The sequence below is a fragment of the Ranitomeya imitator genome, chromosome 6 (genome assembly GCF_032444005.1).
Source record: "Ranitomeya imitator isolate aRanImi1 chromosome 6, aRanImi1.pri, whole genome shotgun sequence".
In the NCBI taxonomy this organism is placed as follows: domain Eukaryota; kingdom Metazoa; phylum Chordata; class Amphibia; order Anura; family Dendrobatidae; genus Ranitomeya; species Ranitomeya imitator.
Window position 1 is genome coordinate 390,187,290 of NC_091287.1, and position 17,755 is coordinate 390,205,044.

The 17,755-nt window shown below is 43.5% G+C and overlaps 1 protein-coding gene across 2 annotated transcripts in view; it reads left to right on the top strand.

Moving 5' to 3' along the window:
- The window catches only part of LPIN2 (lipin 2), a 102,664-nt gene that overhangs the window by 45,549 nt on the left and 39,360 nt on the right, over positions 1–17,755 (top strand). For both annotated transcript variants that reach the window (XM_069731148.1, XM_069731147.1), the window contains exons 8-13: positions 3,462–3,561; positions 4,428–4,615; positions 6,654–6,747; positions 8,503–8,572; positions 9,254–9,343; positions 9,469–9,548. In XM_069731148.1, the coding sequence (XP_069587249.1) occupies positions 3,462–3,561; positions 4,428–4,615; positions 6,654–6,747; positions 8,503–8,572; positions 9,254–9,343; positions 9,469–9,548 (622 nt within the window). The remainder of the gene's footprint in view (positions 1–3,461; positions 3,562–4,427; positions 4,616–6,653; positions 6,748–8,502; positions 8,573–9,253; positions 9,344–9,468; positions 9,549–17,755) is intronic.

The window sequence follows — 17,755 nt, forward strand, 5'->3', positions numbered from 1 at the left end:
GTCAAGGCAAGAGATGATGAGGGCATGGACTAGGGTTTTTGCAGATTCTTGGTTGAGGAATGAACGGATTTGTGAAATATTTTTGAGTTGAAGTCGGCAGGAAGTGGAAAGGGCTTGGATATGTGGTTTGAAGGAGAGATCAGCGTCAAGGATTACCCCGAGGCAGCGAGCTTGTGGGACTGGGGAGAGTGGGCAGCCATTTACTGTAATGGATAGGTTCGTTGGGGGGGTCGCGTGAGATGGGGGAAAGATGATGGATTCTGTTTTGTCCATGTTAAGTCTCAGAAATCTAGCGGAGAAGAAGGATGAAATAGTGGCTAGACATTGAGGGATTCTGGTTAGAAGGGAGGTGATATCTGGTCCAGAGATGTAGATCTGTGTGTCATCAGCATAGAGATGATACTGAAAGCCGTGAGATTCTATGAGCTGTCCCAGGCCAAAGGTGTAAATGGAGAAGAGCAGGGGCCCAAGGACTGAACCTTGTGGGACTCCGACAGATAGAGGGCGAGGTGGTGGTGTGTGAGTGGGAGACGCTGAATGTCTGTTAGGTATGATGAGATCCAGGATAGGGCCAAGTCTGTGATGCCAAGGGATGAGAGGGCTTGTAATAATAGGGAATGGTCCACTGTGTCATCTTACTGACAGATCCTCTGATTTCCCCATACACATACAAGCTGTGCCTGGTCAAGGGTCCTTTTAATATGAGAGAAAGTTGCATCTTCTGCCAGGCAATTGTGACTGCAGTTTTTTCCTCGGACAGCAAAAGATAATGTATTAGACTGCTGTAATACTGACTGCATTCCCTGATTGGAGCTTGTTTAAAGGGAAACTCATTAGAGTCATGCTACTAATGACATCGGGTTTTCATTATGTACTGATCACCATGGTTTGCGCCAGCACCAACTTTACTTCTAGACTTGGTGTTCTGTCTCAGTTTCTGTAATGAGTATATGTAAAGCAGCCAGCCTTAGTAAATCCTTAGGTGAAGTCTTTGATATATCGGATTTTCTGTGACCGTCCTGTTAACCTGAATGGGGTTAGCAGAGATCCATGCACATGCTGCAGTATCCTCCCCATTTACATGTATAGAACGGATTCAGGCATGGCAGCTTCTTCATCAAATCTGCTATTTGTGAACATACAGTACATTTTATACCTTCAACCAATCACGGATGTTAGCCTTCATTTATTCAAGAGGTCCCTCTAGATCTGTTTGATATTACCCTTGTGATATTTCGTAATGCTTTCAGCATCTCTCAGCCAGCATGTGTGCTATATTTAAGGGGATGACTTGTTCTTGGTAGATTGCCAAAGATTTGGACATTTTTCCATTCCATGATGTTATATCCTACTGAATAACTGGGATTTCATACTGCTTTTATGTTCTGATTTGTCCAGAGGGCATTCATTGTCACCCTAAGCTTATGTTCACACGACAGATTAATATCCAATATGTCTTCTCAAGATTTCTGATGGGGATTGTCATATACTGGGGCTGATCTTCATGCAGATCCTCTTCAGTGTAAACTTTAAAATCCTTATCATAAATGTGAGGCTGATATGTTGGATTATAATCTCTCATGTTTTTATTCCATATTTCTATTTCTCTTGCCTGATTTGGTCCCCATTTTAATCATTGAGGAGTAAGACATGCCTTTCACTCTATTTCAAATCTGTTTTTGGGTAAGAAATATACAGTTGTGTGAAAGTGTCTGCCCCCTTCCTGATTTTCCTATTTTGCATGTTTGTCAAACTTAAATGTTTCAAATCACCAAACATATTTAAATATTAGACAAAGATAACAACACAATTAAACAAAAAAATGCAGTACCTGTTATTTAAATAAATGTGTTTATTATTAAGGGAAAAAGAAATCCAAACCTACAGGGTCCTGTGATCGCCCCCTAAACCTAATAACTGGTTGGGCCACCCTTAGCGGCAACAACTGCAAGCAAGTGTTTGCGATAACTGCCAATGAGTCTTTTACAATGCTCTGGAAGAGTTTTGGCCCACTCATCTTTGCAGAATTGGATGGGTTTCCGAGCATGAACCACCTTTTTAATGTCATGCCATAGCATCTCAATTGGATTAAGGTCAATACTTTGACTAGCCCTCTCCAAAGTTTTAATTTTGTTTTTCTTAAGCCATTCAGAGGTGGACTTGCTGGTGTGTTTTGGATCGTTGTCCTGCCGCATTACCCAAGTGCGCTTCAGGTTGAGGTCACAAACAGTTGGCCGGACATTCTCCTTTAGGATTTTTTGGTGGACTGCAGAATTCATGGTTCCATTTACCACAGCAAGTCTTCCAGGTCCTGAAGCAGCAATACAACCCCAGACCATCACACTAACACTATCATATTTTACTGTCGGTATGATGTTCCTTTTCTGAAATGTGACCTCTTGGATGAGTGGTTGTTGCGCTCTTGGGCTAATTTTGGTTGGCCGGCCACTAATGGGAAGGTTCATCACTGTTCCATGTTTTCACAATTTGTGAATAATGGCTCACTGTGGTTCGCTGGAGTCCCAAAGCTTTAGAAATGGCTTTATAACCTTTTCCAGACTGATGGATCTCAATTACTTTTTCTCAGTTGTTCCAGAATTTGGATAGTGACATGATTCCTAGATTTTGAGGATATTTTGGTCCTATTTAAGTGATTTCTTGATTGAGAGCAGATGTGGCAGTAATCAGGCCTGGGTCTGACTAGGAAATTTGAACTCCGCTTCCCAAAGATGTGATAAACCAGTTAGTTTGTTTAAGGTAAGTTCACACAGGGCGTTTTTGCTGCTTTTTTATGCTTATTTCAGCTGTTTTTTACAGTACAAGCAAGGCCTATGAGATTTCAGAAATCTCATGTACACACATTGTTTTTTTTTTTTGTTAGATCAGTATTTTGTGCTTTGCTGTGTTTTTTTGGACATAGAGCGTGTCACTTCTTTCAGCGTTTTTGCTGTGTTTTTTCAGCTTTTATCACACATTGACTTGAATGGGTGTTGAAAAAACGCATCAAAAATGCAGATATCATTTTTTGCTGCTGAAAATCCAAGGACATTAGCATGGACAAAGAGGAAAAAACAACAAAGCTAAACCTGCATTTTTGATGCTGCTTCTTTCCTGCCAAGATGATCAGGTGCAGCAAAAACGCCCTGTGTGAACTTACCCTTAAGGTGGTGGGGGCAATCACACAGCCCTTCATTTAAAAGCTGCATTTTGTGTTTACTAGTGTTATCGCTAATACTTACATTATGTTTAGTGATCTGTGTGACTAACCTGCAACAGAAGAGGAAGTCACATTTTGACACAACTGTAAATGGATGCAAAATGGACCAAAATGATGTCTGACCTAAAACTGTAACTTTCCCATAAAATCCAGATTGTCCTGAATTACCGTACAATAATATATATTCCATTATGGAAAAGTCAGGCGACACGGTTTTCATTAGTTATGTTGTCAATCCTGACAGGTGTCCGTAAGCGAAGCCAACATCAGGGTCCGGGCGACATCTATCTGGATGATTTAAATGTTTTGGAGCCTGAAGTGGCCGCACTTTACTTCCCCAAAAGGTAAGCTTCATTATAGTAAGGGCGCGTGTATTGGCCACGATCTGGCTGAAAATTTCTATGGCAAGTTGACATGTCTATTTAAGTGCTTGTTTGCATGGTTTCAGTTACACTTGCATAAAAAAAAATGAATGTAAAAGGAAATGTGTGATCCAAACTCGGCACCCAAATCTTAAATAAGATTTGCAATCTGTTTCTAATACTTCACTTGCATTTTTTTTTTTAAAGCACCAATCCAGCAGTTTTTTCATTGCAGCGCTGGAGTGGTGCAACTAGTCTAGGTTCGCTGTTCCCAGTATTACTTATCAGTCGTCTCCTTCTGTTATCGGCACCGCTCCAGTCGTCTTTTGCAGTTTGTGACCTGTCGGATCGTTTGCTGGGTGAGTCAGAAGTCGCAACTCGATGTTAGTCTCTGAGATCGAGAATGAGGTCTCATAGGCTTGCATGGAGACCTGGTGACTTCTGGTCAGGCCAGGCATTGCACTCACACGATGGTGGGGCGGGAACAGCTGAAGATGGCGGCTAGAGAGTAAAATGCTCTGGGCATGTACTTTCCACACTGAGAACGTGGGGTTTCAATGAAACGCTTAGCAGCTGTAATACCTGAACACTATGGGAGCGTATCGGGAAGAGATGTTTTGGTTTGGACTGCGTTATGTTTATTTGCGGGTGAACATGGCCTAAGATCCCATCACATCAAGTATTGGGTGAACATGCGCCATAGATGCAACATGTGCAATTGAATTTACTCTTATTACTGCATTCTCATGACCCAATGTTTTCAAGCACCGCCTCAACTTAAAAAGAGAACTGATGGAAGGCTCGTCACTAATTTGTATCCCTAATGTGAGGAACCTTCTGTATTGCAGTGACTTGGACCCTGGTTCCAGGCAGTGGATGGAGTCTGAGATGCTGTCCGGCTCGCAGTCGCCACAGTCTGTTGGCAGCGCTGCCGCAGACAGTGGCACTGAGTGCCTCTCTGATTCTCCCATGGACTTGCCGGATGTCACACTTTCTCTCTGTGGTGGTCTGAGTGAAAATGGAGAGATCTCTAAAGGTGAGTGTCATGGTCGCGATGCCGCCAGTAGAAGGCGATTGTCCCTAACAACAAACGCAGCACAGCATGTGCAACGAATATCTGCTTCCTGAAGACTATTCTGCATGCAGTGTTCATAATCAAAAACCATCTGCTAATTAGGTGTTAGAAACCTAATTATTAGGCGAGTCCACAATGGGGGCTACAGCCTGACCCCCTTCATACACATTAGGAGACATTGGCTAAACCAGCTAATATTGACTGATTCGGCCGACAGATGATTGTCTGGAGTTAAAGACCCAACATGACAGATTTTTGGACTGCCTGTCCCTTTGTTCCTCCTGAGACAAGCTGGCGCCAGGTATGTCTGTCTGTGGTTCTGTGTAAGGAAGAGACAGCGGAGAGGGCCGCCGGCCAAACAATCTACTGACCCATCATTTGTTGACAGCCATCTCATCTATATGGGAGCTTTAAAGGGAATTTGTCACCAGGTTTATGCCACATAATCTGAGAGCAGTATAAAGTAGAAACTGAGATCCAGTTCCAGTGATATGTAACTTACTTGGCTGCTTACTGTGGTTTTAAAGGAATAGCTATTTTGTCAGCAGGAGATTCACTAGATGAAAACTAAACCTACTGCTAAGTACTCCATATTCATGCGGTTTGTTTAAACACCACTGGCAATTTTTGCCTATGCACAGTGTACACAGAAAGCTGTCAATCAGTGGTGTGGGCAGGGTTATAACAGAGCTCAGCAGTCAGAGAACAGTTATTTTATGTAAACTGCAGCATGGAGCACACTTAACACATCATTGGAATCCGGATCTCTGCCCCTACATAATTCTGATCTCTGATCGGGGCGTTATACACTGCTTATCTCAGATGAGGGCAAACACCTGATGACAGCTTCCCTTTAAGTAACCTGAAAAAAATTGGGTACTGCCACAAGTGCAGCTGCTGGGGTAATAGAGCAATAGGGCTTATATCATTATTCCCTGCTACAGATTGGCCACACACAGTACCAGTAAGGTTTTCTGCAAGCACCCTTAGGCCCGAGAGATGTGACTGCTTTACTTCACTGCTAGATGTGCCATGCAGGGTTTGGTAATCACTGGACATGTGCTCGATCTAATGTTTCCCTTGATTTTTGCAGTATGAGATTGACATTATAAGTGAGGGCTGTCTTACACCTGCCCAAACTAGCACTTTCAGCGAGCCGATCAGCACTCCCTTAAAGCCCCTTCACACAAATAAATGAAGACTGTGCTGGAAGTATTACTGCACTTGTTGTCCCCTTACAGTTTCCTCATTTTTTTTTTTTTTTTGCACTTTACTGTGTGCAATATAGCAATTTAGTTATTACCTTGCTATATTTTGCACAGATTGTATTAAGGAGTGTGTACTTTGAGCATACGTGGATTTTGTGCTACATATAATTCCGGCTAACAATATATATCATCTTTTGGGGGTGTGTATGAGCCTGTTATTTAAAAACCCGTTAAAAATCATTTAAAAACTTATTGTTTTAAGGGTCAGCCTGTACCATTGTTGATATTTATTTTATTTATATAAAAAATATTGTCCCTTTGTGCGCACATGTGTCTATATATTTTTTTATTTGTATTGTATATTGTACTTTCTATTCAATATTTGCCAATTATATACAATAAAGGCATTTTTTATCTTATCCCTGCTTGGTAGATCTTCTTAGACTACTCTATATTGGCTGTGGTTGCTTCCTCTTAGTATGGTGGTGGTTTCCACATTTCTCTCCACAGGACGCTAGTCACTGGCATTTATATCAAGATTTTAATTCTTATTTGATTTTATATATTTTTTTGTTGGCATATAGTGATTAGTGTATCTGTGGTTGTTATTTAATCTCATTGTCTGCAGTACGTTCTGGTTACGTGTCCTGAAGACTAATAAGTATTAGCTGATCACTGCTCATCAAGGCAATGATCGGGGGACCTGATATTGGCCCATACAGCCGTGCTGTCAGTCGATGTTTTGTGACATGTAGTTTAATTCATCTATTGATATTTTTTATTTAATACAGAGAAATTCAAGGAGCATCTAATTACCTATCAGCAGTTTGCTGAAAACCCAGGAATCATTGACAATCCCAATCTTGTTGTGAGGATCTATAACAGGTAAATGAGAACTAACCAAACAGTTGCCGCAGTATTTGGGGGACCGGTTTGGAGACATGCAGCACTACGCAGAGTGAAACGTGAAACAACTTTCCCAAAATATGCAGGACCAAGCGTAGTTAAGCCCCCATGTCTAATGAGAATGCTTCCTTAGTGGCGTAAATTTTCCCAGATATGTACAGACAGAGGCGCACACCGGTTGTGTACCTCCTAATGAATGGCACGTCGGTTGTGTACCTCCTAATGAATGGCACGCCGGGTGTGTAGCGCCTAATGAATGGCACGCTGGTTGTGCATCGCCTCATGAATGGCACGCCGGTTGTGCATCGCCTCATGAATGGCACGCCGGTTGTGTACCGCCTCATGAATGGCACGTTGGTTATGTACCGCCTAATGAATGGCTCTCCGGTTGTGTACCGCCTAATGAATGGCACGCTGGTTATGTACCGCCTAATGAATGGCTCTCCGGTTATGTACCGCCTAATGAATGGCTCTCCGGTTGTGTACCGCCTAATGAATGGCACGCCTGTTATGTACCGCCTAATGAATGGCTCTCCGGTTATGTACCGCCTAATGAATGGCTCTCCGGTTATGTACCGCCTAATGAATGGCTCTCCGGTTGTGTACCGCCTAATGAATGGCACGCCTGTTATGTACCGCCTAATGAATGGCTCTCCGGTTATGTACCGCCTAATGAATGGCTCTCCGGTTGTGTACCGCCTAATGAATGGCACGCTGGCTGTGTATCTCCTAATGAATGGCATGCTTATTGTGTACCTCTTAAGGAATGGCATACCGGTTGTGTACCTCCTAATGAATGGCAAGCCGGTTGTGTACCTCCTAATGAATGGCACGCCGGTTGTGTACCTACTAATGAATGGCACGTCTGTTGTGTACCTCTTAATGAATGGCATGCCGGTTGTGTACCTCCTAATGAATGGCAAGCCGGTTGTGTACCTCCTAATGAATGGCACGCCGGTTGTGTACCTACTAATGAATGGCACGCCGGTTGTGTACCTACTAATGAATGGCACGTCGGTTGTGTACCTCTTAATGAATGGCATGCTTATTGTGTACCTCTTAATGAATGGCACGCCGGTTGTGTACCTCCTAATGAATGGCACGCCGGTTGTGTACCTCTTAATGAATGGCACGCCGGTTGTGTACCTCTTGTACCTCTTAATGAATGGCACGCCGGTTGTGTACCTCTTAATGAATGGCATGCCAGTTGTGTACCTCCTAATGAATGGCACGCCGCTGGTGTACCTCTTAATGAATGGCACGCCGGTTGTGTACCTCCTAATGAATGGCACGCCGGTTGTGTACCTCTTAATGAATGGCACGCCGGTTGTGTACCTCTTAATGAATGGCACGCCGGTTGTGTACCTCTTAATGAATGCCATGCCAGTTGTGTACCTCCTAATGAATGGCACGCCGCTGGTGTACCTCTTAATGAATGGCACACCGGTTGTGTACCTCCTAATGAATGGCACGCCGGTTGTGTACCTCTTAATGTACCTCTCATTCCCTCGGTCCCGATCGCTAAGACTGACGTGCAATGAATCGGCCCAATATACTTGATTGCTGTTCTAGTGTAAACAAAATCTTTCACCAAGTTTTACCACTTAACCAGAGAGCAGCATAATGTCGGAATCCTTATAGCTGCATTGCCACTTGCGGAGCTTCTTGCTGCAGTTTTGATAATTGATAAGGATTGTAATGTGATTGCTGACTTTAGTTTTTTTTCCCATACAGATATTATAACTGGGTGCTGGCGGCTCCTATGATCTTGAGTCTACAAGTATTCCAGAAGAGCTTACCCAAGGTAAGTCCTATTTATTGTATTTATAGCTGGACTGTATAGCCCTAATTCATCATGGCGTTTAAAACTCCTCCAAATGTCACATTCTTGGAGAAACCCACAGTTGCACATAAACATTGCAGATTTAGGCAATTTCGTGCCAGTTTAGGACTCAATCCAAGAAATTCATTGTGTCGCATACGCCTCATAATGAATTAGGTGTCTTATATTTGCACGCCCATCATTAAGACTGGAGTGTGTAATCTCAGACTTAGGCCGGGTTCACATTGCGTTAACAGCAGTCCGTTCAACACATACGGTAACGGGCTGCTGTTAACGCACGTGCCGGTATGGTAGTGCTCTAGTGCAGGTAGAGCATCTGCTAGCTCTATCTGTGCTAGCGGTGACGGACCCAGAAACGCTGCAGCCTGCGTCTCAGGGTCCGTCACTCAATGACGGCACATCGCTAGCGCATGCCCATTGTGGGCGTGTGCTAGCGATGTGTCCAACATTGGATTCAATGGCGGCGTAACAGACTGCGTTATGCCGCGGTGTAACATAGTCCGTCTAACGGACGGGTTTAACGCAATGTGAACCCAACCTTAATGAATCGGGCCTGTATTTATAGCAAAAAACTGACACATTTGTAGGGATTGGTTTCACGTAGCTTTAAAATGGCTTCCTGATGAGTTTGCTCTTTTACAGAACACAGTAGAATCATGGGTGAAGGAAAAGATGCCTAAACAATCCAGGAGATGGTGGTTCTGGAGAAAGAAGGACAGTATGATTGCGCAGGTAATGAAGGGATGATCTTTTAACCTGTTGTGTGTATATATTATATCAATACTTTGCTGCCATATGTAATTGTTACCTTTTTGTACATGAGGCCTCACATTCGCTGTTTTCTTTGCCTTGTGTAGCCAGACACAAAGGAAGATAAGCTGGATACAGAATTGAACACCGAGCAAATATCAGATGTAAAGGAGCCACCTAAAGTCCGGTATATATCTTACTTCATGTTATAGGGTTATTTTTCATATTAGAATAGATCATAAATAGTGAAGAGCGAGTGTGCTCGTTACTCGAGATTTCGAAGCATGCTCGGGTGTTCTCCGAGTATTTTGGGCGTGCTCGTAGATTGTGTTGCCTCAGCTGCATGATTTGTGGCTGCTAGACAACCTGAACACATGTAGGGATTGCCTGTTTATTAGGGAATCCCCACATGTATTCAGGCTGTCTAGCAGCCGCAACTCATGCAGCTGCGGTGACACAAACATAATCTCTGAGCACGCCCAAAATACTCTGAGAACACTCGAGCATGCTCGGAAATCTCGAGTAATGAGCACACTCGCCCATCACTAATCATAAATGTATGATGGATGCGAGGACTACGACCCTGTCATTGTGGTGATGCAGCCAGAGTGCTTGTAGGGGTAGGTAGTGGGATCCACAGGCAGCATGTATCAGGCACGGCTGTGATCTCAGCCAGGTATGTTTGACTCTCAAACGCTGCGGTGTTCAGAGAACAATATGCTTTAAAAGCCGCTGAGGACTTGGAGACTAGTCAGGCAGGCGGGTCCCTGGCGACTTTTCCCCTACCGCTTCCCTGGAGTGACAGGTCTCTGCCTACTTGCCTGTATAGGGAGAGACCTGTCAATCCAAGTCAGTGGGTGGGGAGAAGCCGCTGGTCACCGCCTGTCTGACAGCTCTCCAGCGCGGCTCAGTCCTTGGCGGCTGTTACAGTTGGTTTCTCTGAAGCGCTGCCTGATTTTGTAGTCTACCATGCCTGGCCTGAGATCAGCCAGTGCCTGATGCATGCCGTCCGTGGATTGGGCAGCATGTATCAGCTGTCAGGTTCACTTTAATCTAAATTTCTGCCCTTTCAGCATTCAGCCTGTCCCGCACCATGATGGGTCAGAACCTTCTGTGTTACGTTTGTCTGCCACCGTGATGGTTACATGACGGAACTTCCTACTTGTGATTCTGGAGCAGCGTTGCGCCCTTTTATTGAGATCTGCAGTTTTCCGTAGTGATTGGATCATTGGTATTTGATATCATTGTGAGTATGGGCTGTCTGGTGGCTGACACGCAGCAGTCAGAACGTAGGCATTTCTCTGCTGCCCTGTGTGGAGTGATTAATAAGTCTATGGTTGGCGTTTAATTGGCTCCTGTGATACATTGGCTCGCGCACTTCATGTCTGGCTAGAGTCCATGTACCTGATAGAAGACGGTTGTTAAAAGCATTAAACATTGGGAACCGCTTGTGCTCGATGTTTACAGCTGCTTTTTGTTACGCTTTGGCAGATTGTGTTTTTTTGCAAACCGTATTAGGTAAATTCATGTTTCCACGTGCGGTTATAACCATACATGACATGGACTGAAGATGTGGAGATGGGCCTGGTGCTTTCTTAGGCTGCTACAAAGTAATTGTCACATGTTGGAGAGTGGAAACTAATGCTGCACACAACAATATGACGTTATATCTTTATTATTTACCGTTTTTTGCAAAATGAAAGTTAAAGGTAGTCTATCATCACAAAATGACTGTTCAAACCGAGCACAAGCGCTTGTTGCAAATTAAACTGAACAGTTTAGTGTACCTTCCCACCTACTTGTTTTGGTTCCATATCTGCCCCCTTTTGCTTGATCAGCAGCTGTGGCTTTAGAGGAGCCAGATGAAAGCAGAGATGAATGGAAAACTAGTGGGACTGTGCTGCTTGGTCTCGCCTGAGATGCACCAAGCACTTGTGCTTGGTTTGAACAGTCATTTTGTGCGGACTGACTACAGCAGTGCTCCTTCCTCTCAGCTCTGACACTGCAGACCTTTCACGTCCCAGGTTACACCTATTCCGTGCCTCATGTGACCGGTTAACTGGATATGTTTATACCTCTGCCATATGACAAAATACCATATCATAAATGTAAACCATTACAAGGGGAAATATAGATCCAGTTTTAAAATGCGTATTAATCATTCTGTATACAAATACCGTACATTCAGTATGTTAGTGGTCTTCTACCGGAGCACCAGGATGAATTGAATAAAAGTTCAGCGCTGACCAGATCATTAGAGGATTGATTATTAGAGCGTTGGCTTCATCAGATCATGTCAATATACCCATTGCTCCACCGATATGTTGGTGCACAGTCGTCCTGCATCCAAAAAACAATCCCAGCACTACCAAATGCCCCATCACACAATTTTTTTTTTGTTTAGAAAGCAACTTGTTGGACTTATTGCATAGTATCCTGTTCAATTGTCAGGTAAAGCAAAAGTACAGTATGCCTGTCGAGAACCGGTGCAGGTTCGTGCCTTCATTTTGAGCCACGGTCACTGTTTTCGTTTTAATGAATTTGACTTCCATTACGTCTTTCTGGATACCGTATCTTTGCACCTTTGCCAGGTTCCAGGTTGGACTAGAAGTCACAAATTTTAATACAAATTTTCATGTCGCATCTGAAACTTGGCAAAGAAATGGTCTTTTGGACTCTTGCGATTTATCAGGGAAATTGCAAAATTCCGGTGATATCAGGAAAACAAGACTCAGTTTTTTCTTTAATATAAGTGGAGCATACATTTTTAAACATCGCAGTTTTCACATCAAAGTTTAATGTGAACAGTAGCTAATTTGGAGACCAGATTTTTTTAGTGGCTGGAAAAAGAAAGCATGTCCAGACATATTGAAACATGTAACTCTTGTTTTACCATAGCAGGCCATGCTGTTCTGCCATCCAGAAAAAACAATGCTGATCCTCCCACCTCTGAGGATCTCTACCCTCTGTTGCCACTAGGTCCGTCTTCTACTAATTTAATCAGATCTGTGACTTAAGGGTTCCCTTATGTTCTTGAGCAGTGTGCATACCAAAAAACAAGGCTTATTTCTTTACCGCTTCGTTGGGGGAGAAGGTAACCTGACACGAGGCAAAAAAAAGGGAAACGGATCCTCCACAGCAGTATACACCCACCGACTGGCACAAAGCACATCAGTTTTAGCTTCGTGTCAGTAGGAAGCGGACCTGGAGCTGATCCCAGTTTCGCATTTCCTTTTTTCAGGTAACTTGTGTTTTATTAATCTTTTTTCCTTTGTTTTTCAGGTTCTTCTTCCTTAGAGTAACGGGGTGCAGTTTCCCACCCTGTTTTCCCACACTTATGCGACCGAGAGTGCAGTGTGGTGTCACCCACATCGCCCACTCTCGGACCCGCAAGGCAGGACCTAATCCCCTGCCACCTTTCACAGGTGCTTCAGGGTGATTCCCGGTGGCCGGTCCTAGCCTTTTCCCCAACCCACCCCTCTCATCGTAGAGGGCTGGGAGGAAGACTGTGGTCACTGGTAGTGACCTTCCCTCTTCTTATAAGGGGTCGACGCCGTCTTCTGCACCATCTGGAGATGGTGCGGGAAGGCGGATAACTCATTCCAGTGACCCTCATCCACCCGAGGGCTCCTGAAGGCATCGGGACTCGCCTGGCAGGTCCCCCTTTTTTTTTTTCCCCCGCAGTAGCACACAGCAGGTCTGTGACATTACTATTCCTCCAGCTGCACCGCACAGCTAAGGTTTCAGACAGGGTGGCGTTGGTACATGGGGCGATCTTGCACAGCCGTGGCCATTTTTTCCTGGCCGTTCTTGGGCTTTGTAGCCACCCCCCCTTTTCTCTCTGACCGCGCCCCTTCCCAGCTTTCGTTGGCCATTCACCGCTGGTCTTTTAAAATCGCGCACACTTTTGGCCCAATATGAGTCCTCGCCTCCCTCCTCCTCTGTCTTGCTCAGACCGAGCCATGCTCCCACATCACAGCACGTATGTTCTCTGTGCACTTTTTCTCCTATCACGGAGTTTCCTCTTCCAGACTGTACATGTCCCCGGCGGGTCAGCCAATCGGAGGGGTATTTTCAGTTTCTCACCGGCCAGCAGATCAGCCATGCCTACTGCACTGAATGGTACTTGCTGTAACACAAAACAGTCAATGCTAGGGTTGAGCGAAACGGGTCGAACATTTTCAAAAGTCGCCGACTTTTGGCTAAGTCGGGGTTTCATGAAACCCGATCCGACCCCTGTGCGGGGTCGGCCATGCGGTACGCGACTTTCGCGCCAAAGTCGCGTTTCAATGACGCGAAAAGCGCCATTTCTCAGCCAATGAAGGTAAACGCAGAGTGTGGGCAGCGTGATGACATAGGTCCTGGTCCCCACCATCTTAGAGAAGGGCATTGCAGTGATTGGCTTGCTGTCTGCGACGTCACAGGGGCTATAAAGAGGCGTTCCCGCCGACCGCCATCTTACTGCTGCTGATCTGAGCTTAGGGAGAGGTTGCTGCCGCTTTGTCAGAAGCAGGGATAGCGTTAGGCAGGGTCCATTAACCACAAAACCGCTTGTGCTGCAGCGATTTGCACTGTCCAACACCACCCTCGGTGTGCAGGGACAGTGGAAGTTTTTTTTTTTTTTTTTTTCCCCTCAGCGCTGTAGCTCATTGGGCTGCCCTAGAAGGCTCCCTGATAGCTGCATTGCTGTGTGTACGCCGCTGTGCAAACCAACTGCTTTTTTCAAAGCACAAATCCTCTTGTTCCTTCCTTTCTGCACAGCTATCTTTTTTGTTTGTCCACACTTTTTATTTCATTTGTGCATCAGTCCACTCCTTATTGCTGCCTGCCATACCTGGCTGAGATTACTGCAGGCAGGGAGATAGTAGCTGCCTGCCATACCTGGCTGAGATTACTGCAGGCAGGGAGATAGTAATTGTAGGACATTCCCTGTTTTTTTTTTTTTTTTTTTTTTGGTGGGAGATTAAGATTGGCAATTTGGCATTTCTGCTAGAGTGCCATCCCTGTGTGTGCCATCTCTCTCACATAGTGGGCCATAGAAAGCCTTTTCATTTTTCTGTATTTTTTTTTGTGGGGTGTATAAATTCTCCCTGATAAAAATACAGTGGGAGATTAATATTGGCCTTTGGGCTTGTGTGCCAGTCCTGAGTGTGCCATCTCTCTCACAAATAGTGGGCCATAGAAAGCCTATTTATTTTTTTTTTTGGTTTTATAAATTCTCCCTGAAAAAAAGGGAGATTAATATTGGCCTCTGGGCTTGTGTGCCAGTCCTGAGCGTGCCATCTGTGCCAGCCCTGAGCGTGCCATCTCTCTCACAAATAGTGGGCCATAGAAAGCCTATTTAATTTTTTTTTTTGTTTTATAAATTTTCCCTGAAAAAAGGGAGATTAATATTGGCCTCTGGGCTTGTGTGCCAGTTGTGAGCGTGCCATCTGTGCCAGTCCTGAGCGTGCCATCTCTCTCACAAATAGTGGGCCATAGAAAGCCTATTTAAATATTTTTTTGGTTTTATAAATTCTCCCAGAAAAAAAGGGAGATTAATATTGGCCTCTGGGCTTGTGTGCCAGTCCTGAGCGTGCCATCTGTGCCAGCCAGCCCTGAGCGTGCCATCTCTCTCACAAATAGTGTGCCATAGAAAGCCTATTTAATTTTTTTTTTTGTTTTATCAATTTTCCCTGAAAAAAGGGAGATTAATATTGGCCTCTGGGCTTGTGTGCCAGTTGTGAGCGTGCCATCTGTGCCAGTCCTGAGCGTGCCATCTCTCTCACAAATAGTGGGCCATAGAAAGCCTATTTAAATATTTTTTTGGTTTTATAAATTCTCCCAGAAAAAAAGGGAGATTAATATTGGCCTCTGGGCTTGTGTGCCAGTCCTGAGCGTGCCATCTGTGCCAGCCAGCCCTGAGCGTGCCATCTCTCTCACAAATAGTGGGCCATAGAAAGCCTATTTAATTTTTTTTTTTGTTTTATCAATTTTCCCTGAAAAAAGGGAGATTAATATTGGCCTCTGGGCTTGTGTGCCAGTTGTGAGCGTGCCATCTGTGCCAGTCCTGAGCGTGCCATCTCTCTCACAAATAGTGGGCCATAGAAAGCCTATTTAAATATTTTTTTGGTTTTATAAATTCTCCCAGAAAAAAAGGGAGATTAATATTGGCCTCTGGGCTTCTGTGCCAGTCCTGAGCGTGCCATCTGTGCCAGTCCTGAGCGTCCCATCTCTCTCACAAATAGTGGGCCATAGAAAGCCTATTTTATTTTTTTTTTGGGTTTTAGAAATTCTCCCTGAAAAAAGGGAGATTAATATTGGCCTCTGGGCTTGTGTGCCAGTTGTGAGCGTGCCATCTGTGCCAGTCCTGAGCGTGCCATCTCTCTCACAAATAGTGGGCCATAGAAAGCCTATTTAAATATTTTTTTGGTTTTATAAATTCTCCCAGAAAAAAAGGGAGATTAATATTGGCCTCTGGGCTTCTGTGCCAGTCCTGAGCGTGCCATCTGTGCCAGTCCTGAGCGTCCCATCTCTCTCACAAATAGTGGGCCATAGAAAGCCTATTTTATTTTTTTTTTGGGTTTCAGAAATTCTCCCTGGAAAAAAAAAGGGAGATTAATATTGCCCTTTGGGCTTGTGTGCCAGTACTAAGCGTTCCATCTCTCTCTCTCTCTCAGTCAGTGGGCCATAGAACGCATATTTTTGGTTTTATTTGTTTTCTAAATTCTCCCTGAAAAAATCATTTTATTTTATTTGGTTTCTAAATTCTTCCTGATAAAATCATATTTTTTTTATTATTTTTATTTCTAAAGTCTCCCTGAAAAAAAAAAAAAAAAAACAACCAAAAAAACAGTGGGAGATTAATATTGGCCTTTCTGCTTGTGTGCCAGTCTTGACTCCTGGGTGTGCCATCTCTCTCTCTCTCTCTCTCTCTCTCTCTCTCTCTCCAATTGTGGTCCATAGAAAGCCTATATTTTTTTTCCTTGATTTGGGTTCTAAAATCTACCAGAGAAAATAACTACATCAATCATTGGTAGAAAAATATTGGCCTCTGGGTTTGTGTGCCACTCCTGACTCCTGTGTGCGTCATCTCTCAGTCAGTGGGCCATAGAACGCCTATTTTTGGTTTTATTTGTTTTCTAAATTCTCCCTGAAAAAATCATTTTATTTTATTTGGTTTCTAAATTCTTCCTGATAAAATCATATTTTTTTTATTATTTTTTTTTCTAAAGTCTCCCTGAAAAAAAAAAAAAAAAAACAGTGGGAGATTAATATTGGCCTTTCTGCTTGTGTGCCAGTCTTGACTCCTGGGTGCGTCATCTCTCAGTCAGTGGGCCATAGAACGCCTATTTTTGGTTTTATTTGTTTTATAAATTCTCCCTGAAAAAATCATTTTATTTTATTTGGTTTCTAAATTCTTCCTGATAAAATCATATTTTTTTTATTATTTTTTTTTCTAAAGTCTCCCTGAAAAAAAAAAAAAAAAAACAACCAAAAAAAACAGTGGGAGATTAATATTGGCCTTTCTGCTTGTGTGCCAGTCTTGACTCCTGGGTGCGTCATCTCTCAGTCAGTGGGCCATAGAACGCCTATTTTTGGTTTTATTTGTTTTATAAATTCTCCCTGAAAAAATCATTTTATTTTATTTGGTTTCTAAATTCTTCCTGATAAAATCATATTTTTTTTATTATTTTTTTTTCTAAAGTCTCCCTGAAAAAAAAAAAAAAAAAAAAAAACAGTGGGAGATTAATATTGGCCTTTCTGCTTGTGTGCCAGTCTTGACTCCTGGGTGTGCCATCTCTCTCTCTCTCTCTCTCCAATTGTGGTCCATAGAAAGCCTACATTTTTTTTCCTTGATTTGGGTTCCAAAATCTACCAGAGAAAATAACTCCATCAATCATTGGTAGAAAAATATTGGCCTCTGGGCTTGTGTGCCACTCCTGATTCCTGTGTGCGTCATCTCTCACTCAGTGGCCCATAGAAAGCATATAGTTTGTTACATTTGTTTTCTAAATTCTCCCTGCAAAAATCTATTTTTTTTTTTTTGGGGGGTTTCTAAAGTGTTCCTGAAAAAAATAAAAATAAAAAAAAAATAATAGTGTGACATTAATATTAACATTTGTGCTTCAGTGACAGTCCTGCGTGTGGGGCATCTCTCTAATTTGCAGCCACCAAAAAAAGAGTGTGTAACATTGGGCCTGATTTTCGCTGTGGTCTCACCAACCTGTAAAGGGGTAGCTAAATCATACTGAAGTTATAGCTCACCGTGTAAGTTGTGTGACTGCAACAAATAACGTTAGTTTGGTTACGTTTTTAAAACAATGAGGAAGTCTAGTGGAAGAGGTCGTGGCCGGGGGCGTTCATTGTCAGCTGGTAATGAGGGTAGTGGTAGTGGTGGAGCATCAGGTGGTC